We start from the raw sequence: 22,097 nt of genomic DNA, 5'->3' as shown, positions 1-22,097 counted from the left end.
AAAGTACAATTGCTAGATGGATCAGGGAGGCCATTAGTCTGTCCTATTCTGCAAGTGGCACTCCGGTTCCTGACGGCATCAAGGCTCACTCCACCAGAGCTATGGCTACCTCCTGGGCAGAGAAGGCTGAGGTATCAATTGACCAAATTTGCAAGGCCGCTACCTGGTCCTCACCCTCGACTTTTTTCAAACACTACCGGCTAGACCTTTCCTCCTCTGCTGACCTAACCTTTGGTAGAAGGGTACTCCAAGCGGTGGTCCCTCCCTAAGGTTTTTTCTTTCTACAAAAGTCTCTCAGGTGTGCCGTCATGGGGGAAGGGAAAACACCAAGGTTACTTACTGGTAGCCGTTTTTTTCCGGAACCCATGACTGCACCCGTATATTCCCCCCCCCCTTTATCACCCTTTCGGTGTGCACTATTGTTTTTGGTGCTTTTAGTCAATATGATGTGGTGTTGGATTGCCATGTGTACTAACCAGGGGGGCCTCTCATGCTCTGAAAACCAACTGAAGCGACCGAGAGGTACCGCCCTTTTATTTTCAGTAGGGTTTCCTGTCCTGGCTGGGCAGATCCCCTCTCTCAGGTGTGCCGTCATGGGTTCCGGAAAAATCGGCTACCAATAAGTAACCTTGGTGTTTTTCTGGCCATTTTGAGTTTAGTGGAACCAACAAATGTAATTTACCAGATTCTCAAGTAGCTCAAAGGAAGGTCAGGTTTATAGGTTCTCTAATCAGTCAAACTGTTTGCAGCTGTGCTAACATACTTGCACAAGGGTTTCAAGGGTATTCTAACCATCCATTAGCCTTCTTACACAGTTAGCAAATACAAAGTACCATAAAAACACTGGAGTGATGGTTGTTGGAAATAGGCCTCTATACACCTATGAAGATCTTGCATTACAAACTCGACGTTGCCAGCCAGAATAGTCATTTACCACATTAACATTGTATAGAGTGTATTTCTGAATCATTTAATGTTAGCTTCATTGGAAAAAACAGTGCTTTTCTTTAAAAAATAATATATATATATATATATATATATATATATATATATATATATATATGTAAAAATTGGGCACAATTCTCCAAATTGCTGCCATCTGTGGACAGACATGCCTCGATTTCATGCCGTAGGACAATATGACAATGGAAATGTGGATACAAATTTCTCCAAATGTTTAGATTATGTAGTAGAAATAGGTAATATATTAAACAGGATTTAATTTAGTGATAGCAATCTACTGGCAAAGGCCGTAAAAACCTGAAGTACTTGGACTGATTCCTAACTAAGGAAGTTCATTGTTTGGGGGCTAATATGGTGTGTTAATGCTGGACACGGTGTTAGGCCGGCATCACACTAACGTAGAATACGTCTGAGTATTATGCGATAAAACATCACATAGCACTCGGACCAGTGTTAATCTATGGGGCAGCTCACATAAGCTTTTGTTTTCTCAGCCTGTATTCGGCGTTCGTGTAATATTGCAGTATGCTGCGATTGTCACTGAGACTCGGCCAAGACTCGCCAATGCAAGCCTATGGGTGTGAGAAAAAAATCTTCCAGCACTCGGACCATACGAGTGCTGTCCGATTTTTATGCATCGGTGTCCTTTGAAAAGCCAGCAATTCATCTGCCGCATTCAGTAAAATGAAAGAGTGACAGGTTGGAGTAGAATAGATATATACACATAGTATACTGTATATAGATGTCAGTGACACACACATGTATATGTGTAAATATATTACACAGATAGATGGAAAGTTGGTAATTCAGCAGCCTCGTAGTGTAAAATCACAGCAGGAACCGACAGGATAGAAGAGATGGATTACACAAAGTGTAATCTACATAGAATAGGTAGATATACAGACGTGTGTGACAAATACAATTAGTTCACTGTTCATGCAGCTTAATGTACATGTATTTAATTAATTTGATTATTTTTCTGAAAAAAAAAAAATGGCGTGGGCGCCTTCGTAATTTTCTTAACCAGCAGAGGGAAAGCCAATGGCTGGGTGTCAGGATTCCCCTGACCGCTGCCACCAATTTGTCACAATTCACACCGTGACCGTCACCCCTACGTCACGGGTCGGGGTGGCTTTGGGCCAACAGACGACTATCACATGTGCAGGGGGGCTTATCTTAGTTATCCCTCCACTGCTAACAATGTGATGAGAAAACACACACAAGGCTATTGACCTCTTAGTTTACAGCAGGGGCTTATTCTAGGTATCTGTTGTGAGTTCTGTTTTTGGGCTCCCTCTGGTGGTTACTGATGGTACTGGGTGACTTGTCTTTCCTGGGTCTCTGGGTTCCACCTGTTCCATCAGGACATGGGAGTTTCCTATTTAACCTGGCTTTGCTGGCATTTCCTCGCCGGTTATCAATGTATCCAGTGTGTCTTGTTACCTCTGCTCCCTGCTCCTAGAACCTTCTGGTCAAGCTAAGTTTGGATTTTCCTGTTTTGGTGTTTTGCTTTATTTGGTTTTTAGTCCAGCCTGCAGATATGTGATTCTTTGCTGCTGGTTGCTCTAGTGGGCTGAAATTGCTCCTCATGTACCATGAGTTGGCACATGAGTTCAAGTAATTTCAGGATGGTTTTTTGAAGGGTTTTTCGCTGACCGCGCAGTTCACTTTTGTATCCTCTGCTATCTAGCTTTAGCGGGCCTCATTTTGCTGAAACTGTTTTCATACTGCGTATGTGCTTTCCTCTCATTTCACCGTCATTATATGTGGGGGGCTGCTATTTCTGTGGGGTATTTCTCTGGAGGCAAGAGAGGTCTGTGTTTCTTCTAATAGGGGAAGTTAGATCTTCGGCTGGAACGAGACGTCTAGGATCATCGTAGGCACGTTCCCCGGCTACTTTTATTTGTGTGTTAGGTTCAGGGTCGCGGTCAGCTCAGGTTCCATCGCCCTAGAGCTTGTTTGTATCTGTGCTTGTCCTTTAGTGATCCCCTGCCATTGGGATCATGACAGTATAACCGGCCCACAAAGTGTTAATTGTATTGGCTGAAGTAGGAGGATAAGTAGTCTGAGGAAGTTTTTTTTTTTTTTTTTTTTCTCTTTTCTCTTTCCCTCAGAGTTTGCTGCCTAGCCTTATTGCAGCCTGGCTACTTCCTCCTCCTCTTAATCTTTGAATGGCTCTGATCCCAGCTGTTTATCATGGACGTCCAGAGTTTGGCTTCCAGCCTGAATAATCTTGCCGCTAAGGTTCAAAATATACAGGATTTTGTTGTACATGCTCCTATGTCTGAACCTAGAATTCCTGTCCCAGAGTTTTTTTCTGGAGATAGATCTCGTTTTCTGAATTTTAGGAACAATTGCAAGTTGTTTCTTTCTTTGAAATCTCGCTCCTCTGGAGACCCTGCTCAGCAAGTCAAGATTATTATATCTTTCCTGCGGGGTGACCCTCAGGATTGGGCATTTGCATTGGCACCAGGGGACCCTGCATTGCTTAATGCGGATGCGTTTTTTCTGGCATTGGGTTTGCTCTATGAGGAACCTAACCAAGAGATTCAGGCTGAAAAAGCTTTGTTGGCCCTCTCTCAGGGGCAAGATGAAGCAGAAATTTATTGTCAAAAATTTCGGAAGTGGTCGGTGCTTACTCAGTGGAATGAGTGCGCCCTGGCTGCAAAGTTCAGAGATGGCCTTTCTGAGGCCATTAAAGATGTTATGGTGGGGTTCCCTGCGCCTACTGGTCTGAATGAGTCTATGACTATGGCTATTCAGATTGATCGGCGTTTACGGGAGCGCAAACCTGTGCATCATTTGGCGGTGTCGTCTGAACCGTCACCTGAGATAATGCAATGTGATAGAATTCAGTCCAGAAGTGAACGGCAAAATTATAGGCGGAAAAAAAGGTTGTGCTTTTATTGTGGTGATTCAGCTCATGTTATATCAGCATGCTCTAAACGCACAAAAAAGGTTAAGTCTGTTGCCATTAGTACTTTACAGTCTAAGTTCATTCTGTCTGTGACTCTGATTTGTTCATTATCATCCATTTCCGTCGATGCCTATGTGGATTCAGGCGCTGCCCTGAGTCTTATGGATTGGTCATTTGCCAATCGCTGTGGGTTTAGTCTGGAGCCTCTGGAAGTCCCTATTCCTTTGAAGGGAATTGACTCTACACCTTTGGCTATGAATAAACCTCAGTACTGGACACAAGTGACCATGCGTATGACTCCTGTTCATCAGGAGGTGATTCGCTTCCTGGTACTGTATAATTTGCATGATGTCCTAGTGCTTGGTCTGCCATGGTTACAAACTCATAATCCAGTCCTTGACTGGAAATCAATGTCTGTGTTAAGCTGGGGTTGTCAGGGGGTTCATGATAATGCACCTCCGATTTCTATCGCTTCATCTACTCCTTCTGAGATTCCTGTGTTTTTGTCTGACTATCGGGATGTTTTTGAGGAGCCTAAGCTCAGTTCGCTTCCTCCTCACAGGGATTGCGATTGTGCTATAAATTTAATTCCAGGCAGTAAATTTCCTAAAGGTCGTTTGTTCAATCTGTCAGTGCCAGAGCATACTGCTATGCGGGATTATGTTAAGGAGTCCTTGGAAAAGGGACATATCCGTCCATCTTTGTCCCCTTTGGGAGCAGGTTTTTTTTTCGTGGCCAAAAAAGATGGTTCCTTGAGGCCTTGTATAGATTATCGTCTTTTGAATAAGATTACCGTAAAATATCAGTATCCTTTGCCATTGTTGACTGATTTGTTTGCTCGCATTAAGGGGGCTAAATGGTTCACTAAGATTGATCTTCGGGGTGCGTATAATCTTATACGAATAAAGCAAGGTGATGAGTGGAAAACCGCATTTAATACGCCTGAGGGCCATTTTGAGTATTTGGTAATGCCTTTTGGACTTTCTAATGCTCCTTCAGAATTCCAGTCCTTTATGCACGATATTTTCCGTGAATATCTGGATAAATTTATGATTGTGTATTTGGATGATATTTTGGTTTTTTCTGATGACTGGGAGTCTCATGTTCAGCAGGTCAGGAAGGTGTTTCAGGTCCTGCGGGCCAATTCCTTGTTTGTAAAAGGCTCAAAGTGTCTCTTTGGAGTCCAGAAGATTTCTTTCTTGGGGTATATTTTTTCCCCTTCTACTATTGAGATGGATCCCGTCAAGGTTCAGGCTATTTGTGACTGGACGCAGCCTACATCTCTTAAGAGTCTACAGAAGTTCTTGGGCTTTGCTAATTTCTATCGTCGTTTTATAACTAATTTTTCTAGTGTTGTTAAGCCTTTGACGGATTTGACTAAGAAGGGTGCTGATGTTGCTAATTGGTCTCCTGCGGCTGTGGAGGCCTTTCAGGAACTTAAGCGCCGGTTTTCTTCTGCTCCTGTGTTGCGTCAGCCAGATGTTTCGCTCCCTTTTCAGGTTGAGGTTGATGCTTCCGAGATTGGAGCGGGGGCGGTTTTGTCACAGAGAAGCTCCGATGGCCCAGTGATGAAGCCATGCGCGTTTTTTTCTAGAAAGTTTTTGCCGGCTGAGCGGAATTATGATGTTGGTAATCGGGAACTTTTGGCCATGAAGTGGGCATTTGAGGAGTGGCGTCATTGGCTAGAGGGTGCTAGACATCGTGTGGTGGTCTTGACTGATCACAAAAATTTGATTTACCTTGAGTCTGCCAGGCGTCTGAATCCTAGACAGGCTCGTTGGTCACTGTTTTTCTCTCGTTTCAATTTTGTGGTTTCATACCTGCCAGGTTCAAAGAATGTGAAGGCGGATGCTCTTTCTAGGAGTTTTGTGCCTGACTCCCTTGGAAATTCTGAGCCCTCTGGTATCCTTAGGGATGGGGTGATTTTGTCTGCTGTCTCCCCAGACTTGCGACGTGCTTTGCAGGAGTTTCAGGCGGGTAAACCTGATCGTTGTCCGCCTGAGAGACTGTTTGTTCCGGATAATTGGACCAGTAGAGTCATCTCCGAGGTCCATTCTTCTGCGTTGGCAGGTCATCCTGGAATATTTGGTACTAGAGACGTGGTGGCCAGGTCTTTTTGGTGGCCTTCCTTGTCGAGGGATGTGCGTTCTTTTGTGCAGTCTTGTGAGGTTTGTGCTCGGGCTAAGCCTTGCTGTTCTCGGGCCAGTGGATTGTTGTCACCTTTGCCTATCCCGAAGAGGCCTTGGACGCACATTTCCATGGACTTTATTTCGGATCTCCCTGTCTCTCAAAAAATGTCCGTCATCTGGGTTGTGTGTGATCGCTTTTCTAAAATGGTTCATCTGGTACCCTTGCCTAAGTTGCCTTCCTCCTCTGAGTTGGTCCCTCTGTTTTTTTCAGAATGTGGTTCGTTTGCATGGGATTCCTGAGAACATCGTTTCTGACAGGGGATCCCAGGTTGTGTCTAGATTTTGGCGGACGTTCTGTGCTAAGATGGGCATTGATTTGTCCTTTTCGTCTGCATTCCATCCTCAGACGAATGGCCAGACTGAACGAACTAATCAGACCTTGGAAACTTATTTAAGGTGTTTTGTTTCTGCTGATCAGGATGACTGGGTTACCTTTTTGCCGCTGGCCGAGTTTGCCCTTAATAATCGGGCTAGTTCTGCTACCTTGGTTTCTCCTTTCTTTTGTAATTCGGGGTTTCATCCTCGTTTTTCCTCTGGTCAGGTGGAACCTTCTGATTGTCCTGGAGTGGACATGGTGGTGGATAGGTTGCATCGGATTTGGAGTCATGTGGTGGACAATTTGAAGTTGTCCCAGGAGAAGGCTCAGCAGTTTGCTAATCGCCGTCGCCGCGTGGGTCCTCGACTTCTTGTTGGGGACTTGGTGTGGTTGTCTTCTCGTTTTGTTCCTATGAAGGTCTCTTCTCCTAAGTTCAAGCCTCGGTTCATCGGTCCCTATAGGATCTTGGAAATTCTTAACCCTGTGTCGTTTCGTTTGGATCTCCCGGCATCGTTTGCTATTCATAATGTGTTCCATCGGTCGTTGTTGCGGAAGTATGAGGTACCTGTTGTTCCTTCGCTTGAGCCTCCTGCTCCAGTGCTGGTGGAGGGAGAATTGGAGTATGTTGTGGAGAAGATCTTGGATTCTCGTGTTTCCAGACGGAAACTCCAGTATTTGGTCAAGTGGAAGGGTTATGGTCAGGAGGATAATTCTTGGGTGGTTGCCTCGGATGTTCATGCTGATGATTTGGTTCGCGCTTTTCATAGGGCTCATCCTGGTCGCCCTGGTGGTTCTCGTGAGGGTTCGGTGACCCCTCCTCAAGGGGGGGGGTACTGTTGTGAGTTCTGTTTTTGGGCTCCCTCTGGTGGTTACTGATGGTACTGGGTGAATTGTCTTTCCTGGGTCTCTGGGTTCCACCTGGTCCATCAGGATATGGGAGTTTCCTATTTAACCTGGCTTTGCTGGCATTTCCTCGCCGGTTATCAATGTATCCAGTGTGTCTTGTTACCTCTGCTCCCTGCTCCTAGAACCTTCTGGTCAAGCTAAGTTTGGATTTTCCTGTTTTGGTGTTTTGCTTTATTTGGTTTTTAGTCCAGCCTGCAGATATGTGATTCTTTGCTGCTGGTTGCTCTAGTGGGCTGAAATTGCTCCTCATGTACCATGAGTTGGCACATAAGTTCAAGTAATTTCAGGATGGTTTTTTGAAGGGTTTTTCGCTGACCGCGCAGTTCACTTTTGTATCCTCTGCTATCTAGCTTTAGCGGGCCTCATTTTGCTGAAACTGTTTTCATACTGCGTATGTGCTTTCCTCTCATTTCACCGTCATTATATGTGGGGGGCTGCTATTTCTGTGGGGTATTTCTCTGGAGGCAAGAGAGGTCTGTGTTTCTTCTAATAGGGGAAGTTAGATCTTCGGCTGGAGCGAGACGTCTAGGATCATCGTAGGCACGTTCCCCGGCTACTTTTATTTGTGTGTTAGGTTCAGGGTCGCGGTCAGCTCAGGTTCCATCGCCCTAGAGCTTGTTTGTATCTGTGCTTGTCTTTTAGTGATCCCCTGCCATTGGGATCATGACAGGTATCCCACTGCTTTCAATATACCACAAACTGCAGGGATTTATGTATATCCCGCTTACAGTTCCACTTAACACTTGCAGCTCTCTGGCGCCCCCTTACTCTCAGGTCAGATTAGGTACTGCACCCTGGGTAATTAGTCGCCAGAAAGGCTGCCTGTTATGTACTGGCTATTGGGCACGCTGCAGCGACGCGATAACTACTCCCACTCAGGCAGAAACAATAATTATCAACGCCGCAGCCGCTACAGCATCACTCAACAGTCTGCACACTATCGCTGCCACCAGCTTCGATTAAACGGGTCCGAAGCTAACACAACAGTAACAGTAGCGTATTTCCCTTCAGAAGACTTAGGGTACGGTTTAGAACAGGAGAACGAACTAATATTAAATATTATATCCCATAAAAATTAGGCAGTGCTTTATCAAAAATATTTTATAAAGATGTTACAAATGAGACAATTGCAAATATGTACACGGGTAATTATAACATAAAGGGAATAAAGGAGAAAAGATAACACTCACATGTTCAAAGCATGGCAGGCAACCATACGTCCCAGCTCATTTGGACGTGCTGCTGGCTTCAGGAGAAGACAAGAAGTCAGGAAGAAATCTGAGCTGGGGAAGCCTGCCAGACACTTAAAACCTTAAGGCTGTGACATCACAGAAAGGCTGGCTTATCCAGACCTTCCTCTCTCTACATTCTGACTAAACTTTAAACTATTTTCTCTGATTTCTATAACTTCACTACAAAACATGTCAGAGTCATACCAAACCCAGCATTCATCTCGGATTAACGTGAGCATTCTAATGAGATCAAATATGTCCTATCTGGGATACATATTTACAGAGAAAACCCTACTTCTTTACCAGATGGAGTTAGAAGCCCGTGTTTCGGGGAATGGGTAGATACACCGAGTGGGAATACGAATATATATTTTCGTGTTTTTTACGTAAACGGGTTGTGTAATATCTTAACAAAACAAGACAAAGGACTTCCATGCATTTCTGGAAAGTTAGAATCCAGTTCTAGCCTGTCACTTTCCACTGCAAGAATGCCAGTCGTAAATACTTCGGCTCTCTGAGCTAGAGGTAATAAACTCTTCCTCCCCCATCTACATTGGCAAAGCAGCTCTTGGCTGAGTGAAAGGGAAGGAATTTGAAGCTACAAACTGTTGCAGCATCACTCCAAGAAGGGGGGCTTAGCCCACGCAGGCTAGCAAGAGAACTACTTATGATATTTCATACCATATCGTGACACTGGGGGTCGATGTTTATAGCCTGGCAATAGGGTAATACCCACGGAGCTTACCAAGTTATTGATATCAGCTCACAGCTGTATACTTAGCCTTTACTGGCTATTAAAATGGGAGACCATAAAAAAAATGATGAAAGGTCCCCCTATAATTAATAACCAGCAAAGGCTATGCAGACAGCTGCAGGCTGATATTAATAGCCTAGGAAGGGGGCATGGATACTAGTCTAAAAACATCAGCTCTCAACTGCTCCAGAAAAGGTGCATCTCTAAGATTTATAAGATCAATAAGACGCCCCCATTACTAACCCCATAGTCACATTGTATGTAAACACAGACACCCAGAAAAAAAAGTCCTTTAATTGAAAGAACGACACAGACTCCTTTAATAAATGTTAATTAAACCATACTTATGACCTCGCCCATTCTCCTGACGCCCTCGTCATCTGCAAAAGTTTTTTTTTTTTTTAAAAACAATAATATTCCTCTCCTTTCCGCAGAGATGCTGCTAATCCATTTGTCCCACGGTGGGGTCTAGCTCTGCTGCATCTAGATGGCAGGCTGCATTGTTGCGTGATGCGACCATATAGCCTGTAATCTAGCAGAGACACTGAGCAGCGTGTGCTCAATATCTCATAACTAGAAAGTGTAGAGCTGAGCTGTGTTTGTCGCCTGCTGCTGAGAGTTCAGAGATGAGAAACTGCGGATGCTGCTCTATTGATGCAAAATACAGAGGATTATCTTCTGTCATGTTCATCAATAGAGCAGGATTTGTAGTTACACATCACTGATCAGTCAGCAGTAGGCAACAAACAGTTCAACACCTCTCCAGAGCCTCTCTATATATAGTGTGATCCAACAGAATATCTCTCCTCTCAGCTCAATCAAGCATTATATCACTCCTCTAAGCCCCTGTAAATGCAGCCTAATCCTGCAGTATATCACTGTTCTCACCCCCATCCTGCTGTACATTTCTTTTCTCAGCCCTCCAATACACAGCCCCATCCTGCAGTACATACTTCCTTTTAGCACCTCTATATACATCGCCATCTTGCAGTACATCTCTCATCTCAGCCCCTCTATATACAGCCCAATCCAACAGTACATATCTCATCCTAATTACCAGCATACTGCTTTCTGGTATGAATCTGTTTTATAATGTTAGAAGCTCCGCCCCTTCAGTTGACATAATTTTTTGTTACCAATAGAGTCCAAAGAGTCTCCATTGTTTGGCATTTAGGGGGCAGGTTATGGCCATGTTTTGCAGAAATGGTGCATTTTAAAATATGACATGAATGTCACTTTTTGTTTTTATAATTTGTCTCTATATGATTTACGTTTTGTTAATGTCTCCACCTGTACTCCTTTTCTATTATGTTAAAGTAACCTGGTGTGAAGAACACGCTAATAATTGTTTGAGAACTGTCTTCATCACAGGTGGTGACCCGCAATCTGAAATTCAGAAAATGGATCACCAAGAAGAGAAAGACACTGCTCCGAGCAATGAGGGCTTTCAGTTCACAATGGGTCTTAATGACAACAAGGCAGGAATGGAAGGTTTGGATAAGGAGAAGATCAATAAAATCATAATGGAAGCCACAAAAGTGAGTAAATATACATGATGTAGGTGGTGAATTATCCTACAGCACAAATGGTCATCACCTTGTAGCATCAGGTTGTAATTCACTGCACCTTGCTATATCCAGTATTTGTGCTAATGTTTAATTGCCACTTTACAGTATTTCAAAAATAATAGAAATTAATTGAAAAAATAAGAGGAGTATTTCCTGTCTTTGCAAATTCATGAAAATTGAATGCTGCTGTCATCACTTACATTATTTCCACAATCCTAACTTCTGTTTTCTGGGGTGCACAAGTTACTGGAGATACACCAACATATGGCTTATGTTTGTATGTATGTATATCAACATTGAAACTGCAAAACTAAGATGGATGAGACATGGAATGATGGAAATAAAAGGATGGATAGACCTGGAAAGTAAAAGGGAATTGAAACTAAATGTTATAAACCTCTCAATTTATTTAGTATCGAGTATGACTGCCACACACAGAAGTACCTTATTTTTCAGACTATAAGACGCATCGGATCATAAGACGCACCTAGGTCCAAGAGGAGGAAAATTTTAAGCAAACAATGTGGTCAATTCTGTACTAATATCTCCTATTCTAGTATATATATCTCCCCAATCCACGTATACACGTAATGTGTTTGGGCATCTTTAAGGAGTTGTCCATCTGAAAAATGTATGGCATACTAAAAATGCCCAGTGCGTGCAGGTTCCATCCCGTGACCCACATCTATTTTACTACTGGGGCTCGTACTTTCAGGAATGAATGCAGATATTTACTTCTCTTCATTTATTCATTTTGGAGCTCTCATAATTTTTAAGGCGTCCATAGAAACAAGTGAAGGGAACCGTTCTCATGGCAGATATAGGTCACAGTGATGGGACTAAAATGTATTAAACTTTTTAAGGTACTTATCAAAATGCCATAAATGTCCCAGATAGGACAGCCCCCAGAACAGTAAAACATCTTGTTAAAATGTACGTGCGTCTTATAGTCTGCAGCTAGTAAGGTCTACAGGGCCAGACCTCCTTAAATCATACAGCATTGATGTAATATCTTTGTGTTTTCGGAAATATATCTCCCATAAATATTGGATCAATGCAAACCCCAATCTTAATCACTGACCACTGGCTCCAAAAGGTCTGGGAGCTGTGCCTTGATCGGAGGAAGCTCTTTGGTTTGGAAATATACTACTATGCCTCTGAATAAAGGAATCCTGGCAGATCTCCTCTTGTTATTACCTGGTCACTGCAGGAGGTCCTTACTTCAATGGAGGTTAAAGTGTCTGCTCTCTCACTTCCCCAGTTATAATTACCATAACACACACACTTTAGCCAGCTGTACACTTTAGTAAAAGGAGTATCCATGGAATACTGTAAATGAAAGACCTTACACGTGTAAGGCACCAAGCACATGGTTGATTCCCAGAATAAATGCACTTGTGCTCTTTATGAACTTGGGTACAACCAAAGTGACCTTATGTCACAACTGGGAAAGTATGAGATCTTGTAGATCATGCACTTTATTTTTTGGCACAACCCTCATTACCCCCTCCATATTTTTACATCGCCCGGGTAGTTTTAATATTAATATTTTGTTTCCTAATTTTTATTGTCCAAACCTGCGTGCGTCTTATAGTCCAAAAAATATGGTAGTTACCTGTGATTTCATGCCATTCAGACTTGTCTCAGCACCCAAAACAAAAATGGCCACGGTTAGCAGTAGCTACATTTAGTAAATATTCACTGTATTGAAAAATGATTATCGAGGTTAAGATTTTTTGATAAAATGATAACATTATCTGCAATTGGATGGCCCTGTTTTTTTTCATTTTGTACAATTTTTGAGAATGTAATAGTTTGATAACATAATTTAATAAAATCCAGGATAAAGCACGCCAGTTTCAGTGTAAAAGGAGCACATTATGGAGAAACGCAGACACACAGGAACCCTATTTTGGCAGTGATGCCTTGATCTGTGTATTACAGGGTTCCAAATTTTACGACAATGAACTAAAGAAAGACCAACAAGTAAATCAGCGCATCGAGAAAATGCTGCAACAAAAATCTCTGCTGACCAGTGCACAAATAAAGACAGCTCAAATGCAGGTACAGTAATGCTCCAACTTCTGCATCATCCTGGTGAACAATTCATAGGTTTTAAAATTAATTTTTAAGTTATTTTTATTTCTGTTTTCAGACCCCTGTGCTGGCAGATCTTTCACCTTCTGTGCACACATTGCATAGTTGAAGCTGATTTTTCTGCACCAAAAACCAGAGTGTTGGCTGGAAAAACCTTGTGAAAAATAATTTTAGTTGTTACATGCATTTTTTTTATGCGTTTTACTTACATTTTACCCTATTTATTTGAATGGGTTAAATATGCGACAAAAACACTGAAAGAATTTACATGCTGCAAATGTGGAAAAAGACTCGGTAATTGTTCAAATCTGCAAGAAAAGAAATCTGCATCATGTGCATGAGACTTTGATGTGAACAAGCCCTTAAATAGGCGTTCATTAATATCTGTCCATTGCCTTAGAGCAGTGTTCTCCCAACTCTGGTCCTCAAGAGCCTCCACCAGATCATGTTTTCAGGATCCCCTTTGTATTGGCCGGGTGACAGTTCCATCACCTGTGCATTACTAAGGAAATCCTGAAAACATGATCTGTCTGTGGCTCTTGAGGACCAGAGTTGGGGAACCCAGCCATAGCGTATCTTCACACGTCAGTATTTTGCATCAGTGTATGCCAAAACCAGGGGTGAAACTTGTACTTGAAACATTGACACCTGGTCTGTATTGTGGCGACACTCCTGGTTTTGGCATACAAATACTGATCAAAAATACGGATGTGTGAATAAAACCTTAGAAGATCCTGTAACGTTTGTTTCCAAGAATAGTGCACCATTTTGTACTATTCATGCTTTTGTCACTTGCCATCTTGGTTTTTTTTGCTTCCTGTTTTGACGCCGATGGCCCAGTTGCTGGAACTTCACATACAAGGGTTTGTCATTGTGCACAGGATAGGTGGTAACTTGCAGAACAATAAGGGTGGGGGTCCCACCACAAGGACCCCTACAGATCCTGATAACCAATTCCCTGCCTGAACCCATCATGAATGCCATCAAGCTCTTCATTGTCTATGGCACCACCAGAGATGGTACAGCGCTGTGAATTTATGCTTTTGTGCCTTATATTTATATTCTCCAGGTCTTCTGGGCAAAAATGAATTTTTAAGCTTCCAATCCCTTTCCCTTCAGAATATTTTGACGAGGAACAAAGATTTCTTTAAAATTTGAAGGCCCCTGTTGCCACCATCTTGGTGGCTTCACAGGAGATCATTATTTGTATCTTATATTGCAATGCTGAAGTATTGCAGCAAATAGTACAAATGATCAAGTGATCACAGATTCAAGTCCCCTGGGGGAACTAAAAAGAAAAAATAGAAAATAATAATAGTTAAAAATAACATTAAAAAAATCAAGCAAATATAAAAGTTTGAATCTCCCCCTTCTTTCATCTATACTAAAATACAGATATTGAAACTATTTTTTAAAAAAAAGCATATCTAGTATTGCCATGTCTGTAAAAGTCTGATTTAGCAAAAATACAAAATTTAACCCAAAAGTTAAGTGCCCTAAAGTGGAAACCCCTCACATCACCCCACCAAAAAAATTAAGAATCGTCACTTTTTGGTTGCCGCACCCCTTCCTGTAGTTAAAAAAAAAAAAAAAAAAAAAAATGTTTTTCTATCACCCAAAGCTTAAATTAAAAAATAAATATATATCCTATATAAATTTTGCAATTGCGATAATTGTACTGGAAAGTTTACCACATTTCCATTATGTACTTCTTCTAAATCCATGTTACTGATTTTTTTTTTTTTACCTTTTTAATAACGTTTTAGTTTCACAACTTTTTATCTTGAAAGCGACAAAGTCCTCTTTCCACGTTTGCCTTTCACACTTGATAACACAAGGACCGGATTGTACTTTGTCTCAAACCTCAATTTATCCTGTGTTTCTTTTTTTTTTTTGCCTGGTTTGCTGAAAATCTTGAAGGTCAAGGTTTAACAGTGCTTGACCGCCAGCTATTAAATAATGTCCTATTGTTCGTCAGACGAGTGTGTGGTAAGCCAGTCATAGGTTCTGGTCATGCCGGGATCAAGAGTTTTATGAGTTTTGAACATCATAAGACAAAGCCGGAATGCACTCAGTCATTAATGCCAGCGTGAAGAAGGTCTCAAAAACAAGTCTGAATGTCGCAGCTTTCCACAAATTGTCTCCAACTGCATACGAAGTGTATAAAAAAAAGTAGAATTATACATTTTTATGTTCCTCTTTTCATACATTATTTGTCCAGCATTCATGAAGGACCTGGGCACAGTGTTCGTGTAAAGGCGTTGGTCACCTTTTGGGTCCTTTTTTTTTTTTTTTTTTTTTTTGCTTTGTATAAAAAATTTTTTGTGTGAAACATAATTTTCGAAATTGTGATTCATTACACGTTTTGCATTATTTTTGCCTTTACGAGCTCTGTTTTTCTGTACATTCAACTATGGTCTGTGTCCATACATCTTCTAAGAGGAGCTAAAATAAGACGGTCACAGACTCTTTTGTTAGGCCTTCAGAACGAGCTCGCTGACCGGCTCTCAGGCGAAGAGGTCGGCCACTTTCTCTGGTGAGTGCAGCTTTCCCCACGTGCTGGAAAACAATTCTGTCCATGCAATGTCCACTGATGGAGGAACACGTGACCAGACCCGTCCATCAGCCTCGTCCACTAGAAAAGCGGGTTTCCTTCGTAGGAGTTTTTCTTGTGGAGGAGGCTTCTAAAAGCAAAAAAATGTAAAATATGCAGTGAATCTCAACTGCAAAATGTTGTTTTGTTTTTTTTTCTGTGCCTCAAATGCATATATTTAATTAAAATAAACCTGTCCCCAACCCCTTTAGAAAAGGCCAGTGAATTTTTGTTCTCATCCATGCAGGCAACTAATTGTCTATATCACGTTATGTACCTCTTTTACCTATGGTGTACTTGCTTTCCTGCAGTCCAGCCTTCACTTTGCTTCTATTCAATCTCCAGATTTCAACCTGCATTTGATTCTTTTAGGCTCTGCTATAAATTCTATAATGCCTCAGAGCAACATCGCACCAGAGCCACTGCCGTCTCTGGCTTCTGAGAAAACACTGATTATCCTTTCCTATATATTCTTTCTACTTTCACACTAGCGTCGGTCGCACTGCGACGGGCCGAGGTTCCGACGCTAGCAGTGAATGCGCCTCACAACGGAGGCAGCGGATGCATTTTTCCTGCGCATCCGCTGCCCCATTGTGAGGTGCGGGGAGGTGGGGGCGGAGTCCCGGCCGTGCATGCGCGGTCGGAAAAAGCGGTCCATCGGCAGCAAAAAAAGTTACATGTAACATTTTTTGCTCCTGGCGGTCCGCCACAACACGGTGCAACCGTCGCACAACGGTTGCAACGTGTGTCAATGCGTCGCAATGCGTCGCTAATGTTAATCTATGGGGCAAAAACGCATCCTGCAAACAACTTTGCAGGATGCGTTTTTTCCCATAAACGACGCATTGCAAAAAACGCTAGTGTGAAAGTAGCCTAAATGAGGCAATATATCGTTAATATAAAGTCATTATGATACTGCAACAGGATCTGTGTAAGCATAATCAGTAACTGTGATAGAAGTCTGTTTTCGTGTCCCACATTGTGGAGAACTTCATTGGTACAGTCCAGGCAGTTTCATCATATGGGCACTTTTGGAGATTGGGAGTGTCACCGGGGGTTAGGGGTGGGGTTCCCATGGGAGTAAATGACTTAACTGAACAGAGGTATGCCATGAATTTCCAGATCGAAAGGAACAAATGTAAGGAAATACCATCTGAATTAGGTATATTGGTGATTAGTTATTGCAGAATCATCAGCACTTAGACACTATTTTACCTGAGACATACAGCAACCATTATTCTCATTAGCAATGTCTCATTTTTATGGAAGATTTATAAGAGAAGTGTGTTCACCTGCTCAGCAATTTTCTTCAATGACCATTTTACATAGGTGGACAAACTGGCTTTGGAACTTGAGCGGAGTCGTGACCTGAGTCGTGTCATTGTACATGTTGACATGGATGCATTTTACGCTGCAGTGGAAATGCGAGATAATCCTGAACTGAAGGACAAACCCATGGCTGTGGGATCCATGAGCATGCTGGTGGGTAGAGGTGACATCTCTAGCACTATTGTTCATCATTGGTTCTTCTACGGATGTGTGATGCATGAATCGTAATACATAAATCATATTCATGGTTTCCTTTAAGGGTATGTGCCCACGCTGCGGATTTTCCTGCGGATTTTTCCGCAGCGGATTTGGAAAATTCGCAGTGCAAAACCACTGCGATTTTCACTGCGGATTTTCTTGCGGTTTCTTCTGTGGATTCTTATGCGTTTTTTCACCAGCACTTTCCTATTGGTGCTGGTTGTAACCTGCTGCGGAATCCGCACAAACAATTGACATGCTGCGGAAAATAATCCGCAGCGTTTCCGCGCGGCATTTTCCGCAGCATGTGCCCAGCGTTTTTCTTTTCCCTTAGGTTTACATGGTACTGTAAACTTTGGGAAAACTGCTGCGGATCCGCAGCGGTCAAATCCGCTGCGGATCCGCAGCAAAATCCGCAGCGTGTGCACACAGCCTTAATTGTGCTGTTCTGTTTGCGGGCGGGAGCTGGCACTCAGAGTAACCACAGAATATATATATATATATATATATATATATATATATATATATATATATATATATATATATATATATATATATCTATATATACACACAGTGGGGCAAAAAAGTATTTAGTCAGTCAGCAATAGTGCAAGTTCCACCACTTAAAAAGATGAGGCATCTGTAATTTACATCATAAGTAGACCTCAACTATGGGAGACAAACTGAGAAAAAAAAATCCAGAAAATCACATTGTCTGTTTTTTTAACATTTTATTTGCATATTATGGTGGAAAATAGGTATTTGGTCAGAAACAAAATTTCATCTCAATACTTTGTAATATATCCTTTGTTGGCAATGACAGAGGTCAAACGTTTTCTGTAAGTCTTCACAAGGTTGCCACACACTGTTGTTGGTATGTTGGCCCATTCCTCCATGCAGATCTCCTCTAGAGCAGTGATGTTTTTGGCTTTTCGCTTGGCAACACGGACTTTCAACTCCCTCCAAAGGTTTTCTATAGGGTTGAGATCTGGAGACTGGCTAGGCCACTCCAGGACCTTGAAATGCTTCTTACGAAGCGACTTCTTCGTTGCCCTGGCGGTGTGCTTTGGATCATTGTCATGTTGAAAGACCCAGCCACGTTTCATCTTCAATGCCCTTGCTGATGGAAGGAGGTTTGCACTCAAAATCTCACGATACATGGCCCCATTCATTCTTTCATGTACCCGGATCAGTCGTCCTGGCCCCTTTGCAGAGAAACAGCCCCAAAGCATGATGTTTCCACCACCATGCTTTACAGTAGGTATGGTGTTTGATGGATGCAACTCAGTATTCTTTTTCCTCCAAACACGACAAGTTGTGTTTCTACCAAACAGTTCCAGTTTGGTTTCATCAGACCATAGGACATTCTCCCAAAACTCCTCTGGATCATCCAAATGCTCTCTAGCAAACTTCAGAAGGGCCCGGACATGTACTGGCTTAAGCAGTGGGACACGTCTGGCACTGCAGGATCTGAGTCCATGGTGGCGTAGTGTGTTACTTATGGTAGGCCTTGTTACATTGGTCCCAGCTCTCTGCAGTTCGTTCACTAGGTCCCCCCGCGTGGTTCTGGGATTTTTGCTCACCGTTCTTGTGATCATTCTGACCCCACGGGGTGGGATTTTGCGTGGAGCCCCAGATCGAGGGAGATTATCAGTGGTCTTGTATGTCTTCCATTTTCTAATTATTGCTCCCACTGTTGCTTTCTTCACTCCAAGCTGGTTGGCTATTGCAGATACAGTCTTCCCAGCCTGGTGCAGGGCTACAATTTTGTTTCTGGTGTCCTTTGACAGCTCTTTGGTCTTCACCATAGTGGAGTTTGGAGTCAGACTGTTTGAGGGTGTGCACAGGTGTCTTTTTATACTGATAACAAGTTTAAACAGGTGCCATTACTACAGGTAATGAGTGGAGGAAAGAGGAGACTCTTAAAGAAGAAGTTACAGGTCTGTGAGAGCCAGAAATCTTGATTGTTTGTTTCTGACCAAATACTTATTTTCCACCATAATATGCAAATAAAATGTTAAAAAAACAGACAATGTGATTTTCTGGATTTTTTTTTCTCAGTTTGTCTCCCATAGTTGAGGTCTACCTATGATGTAAATTACAGACGCCTCTCATCTTTTTAAGTGGTGGAACTTGCACTATTGCTGACTGACTAAATACTTTTTTGCCCCACTGTGTATATATGTATGTGTATATATATATGTATGTATGTATGTATATATGTATATATATATGTATATATATATATGTGTATATATATATGTGTATATATATATATGTGTATATATATATATGTGTATATATATATATGTGTATATATATATATATATATATATATATATATATATATATATATATATATATTAGATGGTGGCCCGATTCTAACGCATCGGGTATTCTAGAATATGCATGTCCACGTAGTATATTGCCCAGCCACGTAGTATATTGCCCAGTCACGTATTGCCCAGCCGCATAGTATATAGCACAGCCCACGTAGTACGGTATATTGCCCAGCCACATAGTATATAGCAGAGTCACGTAGTATATTGCCCAGTCACGTAGTATATTGGCCAGCACAGAGCCACGTATAGAGACTTAAAAAATAAAATAAACATATACTCACCTATAGCCCGTTGAAGTCCTGCATCGGGTATTCTAGAATATGCATGTCCCCGTAGTATATGGACAACGATGATTCCAGAATTCGCGGCAGACTGTGCCCGTCGCTGATTGGTCGAGGCAACCTTTATGACATCATCGTCGCCATGGCAACCATTATGACATCTACGTCGATACTGTGCTCGTTGCTGATTGGTCGAGGCCTGGCGGCCTCGACCAATCAGAGACGCGGGATGTCTACGTCCTTTATGACATCATCTTCGCTGTGCTGGTCGCTGATTGGTCGAGGTCTGGCGGCCTCGACCAATCAGAGACGCGGGATTTCCTGGACAGACAGACAGAAAGACAGACAGACGGAAAAACCCTTAGACAATTATATATATAGACTAGATTGTGGCCCGATTCTAATGCATCGGGTATTCTAGAATATTCGTCGCCATGGCAACCATTATGACATCTACGTCGATACTGTGCCCGTCGCTGAATCAGAGACGCGGGATATCTACGTCCTTTATGACATCATCGTCGCTGTGCTCGTCGCTGATTGGTCGAGGCCTGGCGGCCTCGACCAATCAGAGAGGCGGGATTTCCAGGACAGACAGACAGAAAGACAGACAGAAAGACAGACAGACAGACGGAAAAACCCTTAGACAATTATATATATATAGATAGATATACTAGATTGTGGCCCGATTCTAACGCATCGGGCATTCTAGAATATGCATGTCCCCGTAGTATATGGACAATGATGATTACAGAATTTGCGGCAGACTGTGCCCGTCGTTGATTGGTCGAGGCAACCTTTATTACATCATCGTCACCATGGCAACCATTATGACATCTACGTCGATACTGTGCTTGTCGCTGATTGGTCGAGGCGAATTCGCGGCAGATTGTGCCCGTCGCTGATTGGTCGAGGCAACCGTTATGACATCATCGTCGCCATGCTGTGCCTGGCGGCCTCGACCAATCAGAGATGCGGGATTTCCAGGACAGACAGACAGACAGACAGACAGACGGAAAAACCCTTAGACAATTATATATATATATATATATATATATATATATATATATATATATATATATATATATATATATATATAGATATAATTTTTTTTTTCCCCTGATCTTAACAAACGCATTCATTTATGCCTTCTAATTTTTTTTTTTTCTATGAAGTCCACATCAAACTATTTGGCAAGAAGATTTGGTGTACGGGCAGCTATGCCAGGATTCATTGCAAAGAAGTTGTGTCCAGCTTTACATATTGTTCCACCAAACTTTGACAAGTATCGGGCAGTAAGTAAAGAGGTATGTACCAGAATGGGAGAAAAAAATAAAACATTTGGCTTAAATTACCGTAATAGGAAAACTTATAACTTCTTAACCCATTACTAGACCTCTTTAAGGATTTCTGACTAAATTGGAACTTTAAAGATAAATGAACTCCGCTGCATTCTGCATGCACTTAGGTAATTGTGAACAATAAATATATGAATTTTGAAATTCAGTATTCCTTTTTTTAAGCTCAACATTTTAAAAGGGAATCTGTCAGTAAGATTAACCTTTCACCCAAACCGCACATATGGGCATTCAGGTCTTTTTAAATGTAGATCCATCAACTTCTTTTATCTGTTGCTGCATTTCTGAGAAATTACTGTTTTAATTAAAATGCAGATGAAACACTAAGTCCTGAAGATAAATAAGCTGCAGCTGGGGAGGCAGAGGCTCCGTAAGTACTCTATCACTCCCAGAGCACATGGAACAACAGTTTACGTATTAATTACTTAGGAGTGCAGCAGCAGATATAATACATAAAGGTGTCGATGTATTTGCATTTCAACGATATGCATGCCCTTATAAGCAGTTTGAAGAGATTGTTCTTACTGACAGATTCCCTTCAATGTTCACCAACTTTTTTAGCTCTGAATTTTCTTGTTTGCATACTATACTATTACAGCCACAGCAGCCGACACCTGAATATTTGTTATTCATTTTGCTAAGAGGTGCTGGCCATCTTGTATTTTTATAGCATACAAAATAAAGCTTTAAACTGAGCACACACACCCTAGGTTATGTTTGTTTTTGGAGTATGTCTTGGAATTTGGGACTGAATTCACAACAGGGAGAGAGCGATGTTATCCCATTTTATTCTTTCATATTGATCCACACTGCACACCCTGTGAAGCGTTTTCCTGCTCTTTTCTCTCTATTTTCTGATATTTAAAATACTGTTCTCCTTTTAAAAAAAGAAAATGTGCAGAGTGTAGTGTTTCCACAGTGGCAAAAAGGCAAAGACGACTGATGATGCTCTAGAGTAGTGGTTGGTAACAAGTGTCAATTCAGATACATTGAGAGCTCTGCTGTTAATTTTACAGAGACCACCATCACAATATTTTTGCTGCTTTATCTGATT

The 22,097-nt window shown here is 42.0% G+C and overlaps 1 protein-coding gene across 3 annotated transcripts in view; it reads left to right on the top strand.

Annotated features, from left to right (window-relative positions):
• POLK (DNA polymerase kappa) overlaps positions 1-22,097 on the top strand; it is a 138,001-nt gene that overhangs the window by 34,565 nt on the left and 81,339 nt on the right. For all 3 annotated transcript variants that reach the window (XM_069750209.1, XM_069750216.1, XM_069750225.1), the window contains 4 exons: positions 10,649-10,815; positions 12,790-12,909; positions 16,865-17,017; positions 20,861-20,992. In XM_069750209.1, the coding sequence (XP_069606310.1) occupies positions 10,678-10,815; positions 12,790-12,909; positions 16,865-17,017; positions 20,861-20,992 (543 nt within the window). In that variant the 5' untranslated portion in view covers positions 10,649-10,677. The remainder of the gene's footprint in view (positions 1-10,648; positions 10,816-12,789; positions 12,910-16,864; positions 17,018-20,860; positions 20,993-22,097) is intronic.

This window comes from Ranitomeya imitator, chromosome 1 (genome assembly GCF_032444005.1).
Source record: "Ranitomeya imitator isolate aRanImi1 chromosome 1, aRanImi1.pri, whole genome shotgun sequence".
NCBI classification, from domain to species: Eukaryota; Metazoa; Chordata; class Amphibia; order Anura; family Dendrobatidae; genus Ranitomeya; species Ranitomeya imitator.
The sequence above is the reverse complement of the archived record's forward strand: the minus strand, read 5'-3'. Positions and strand labels throughout refer to the sequence as shown.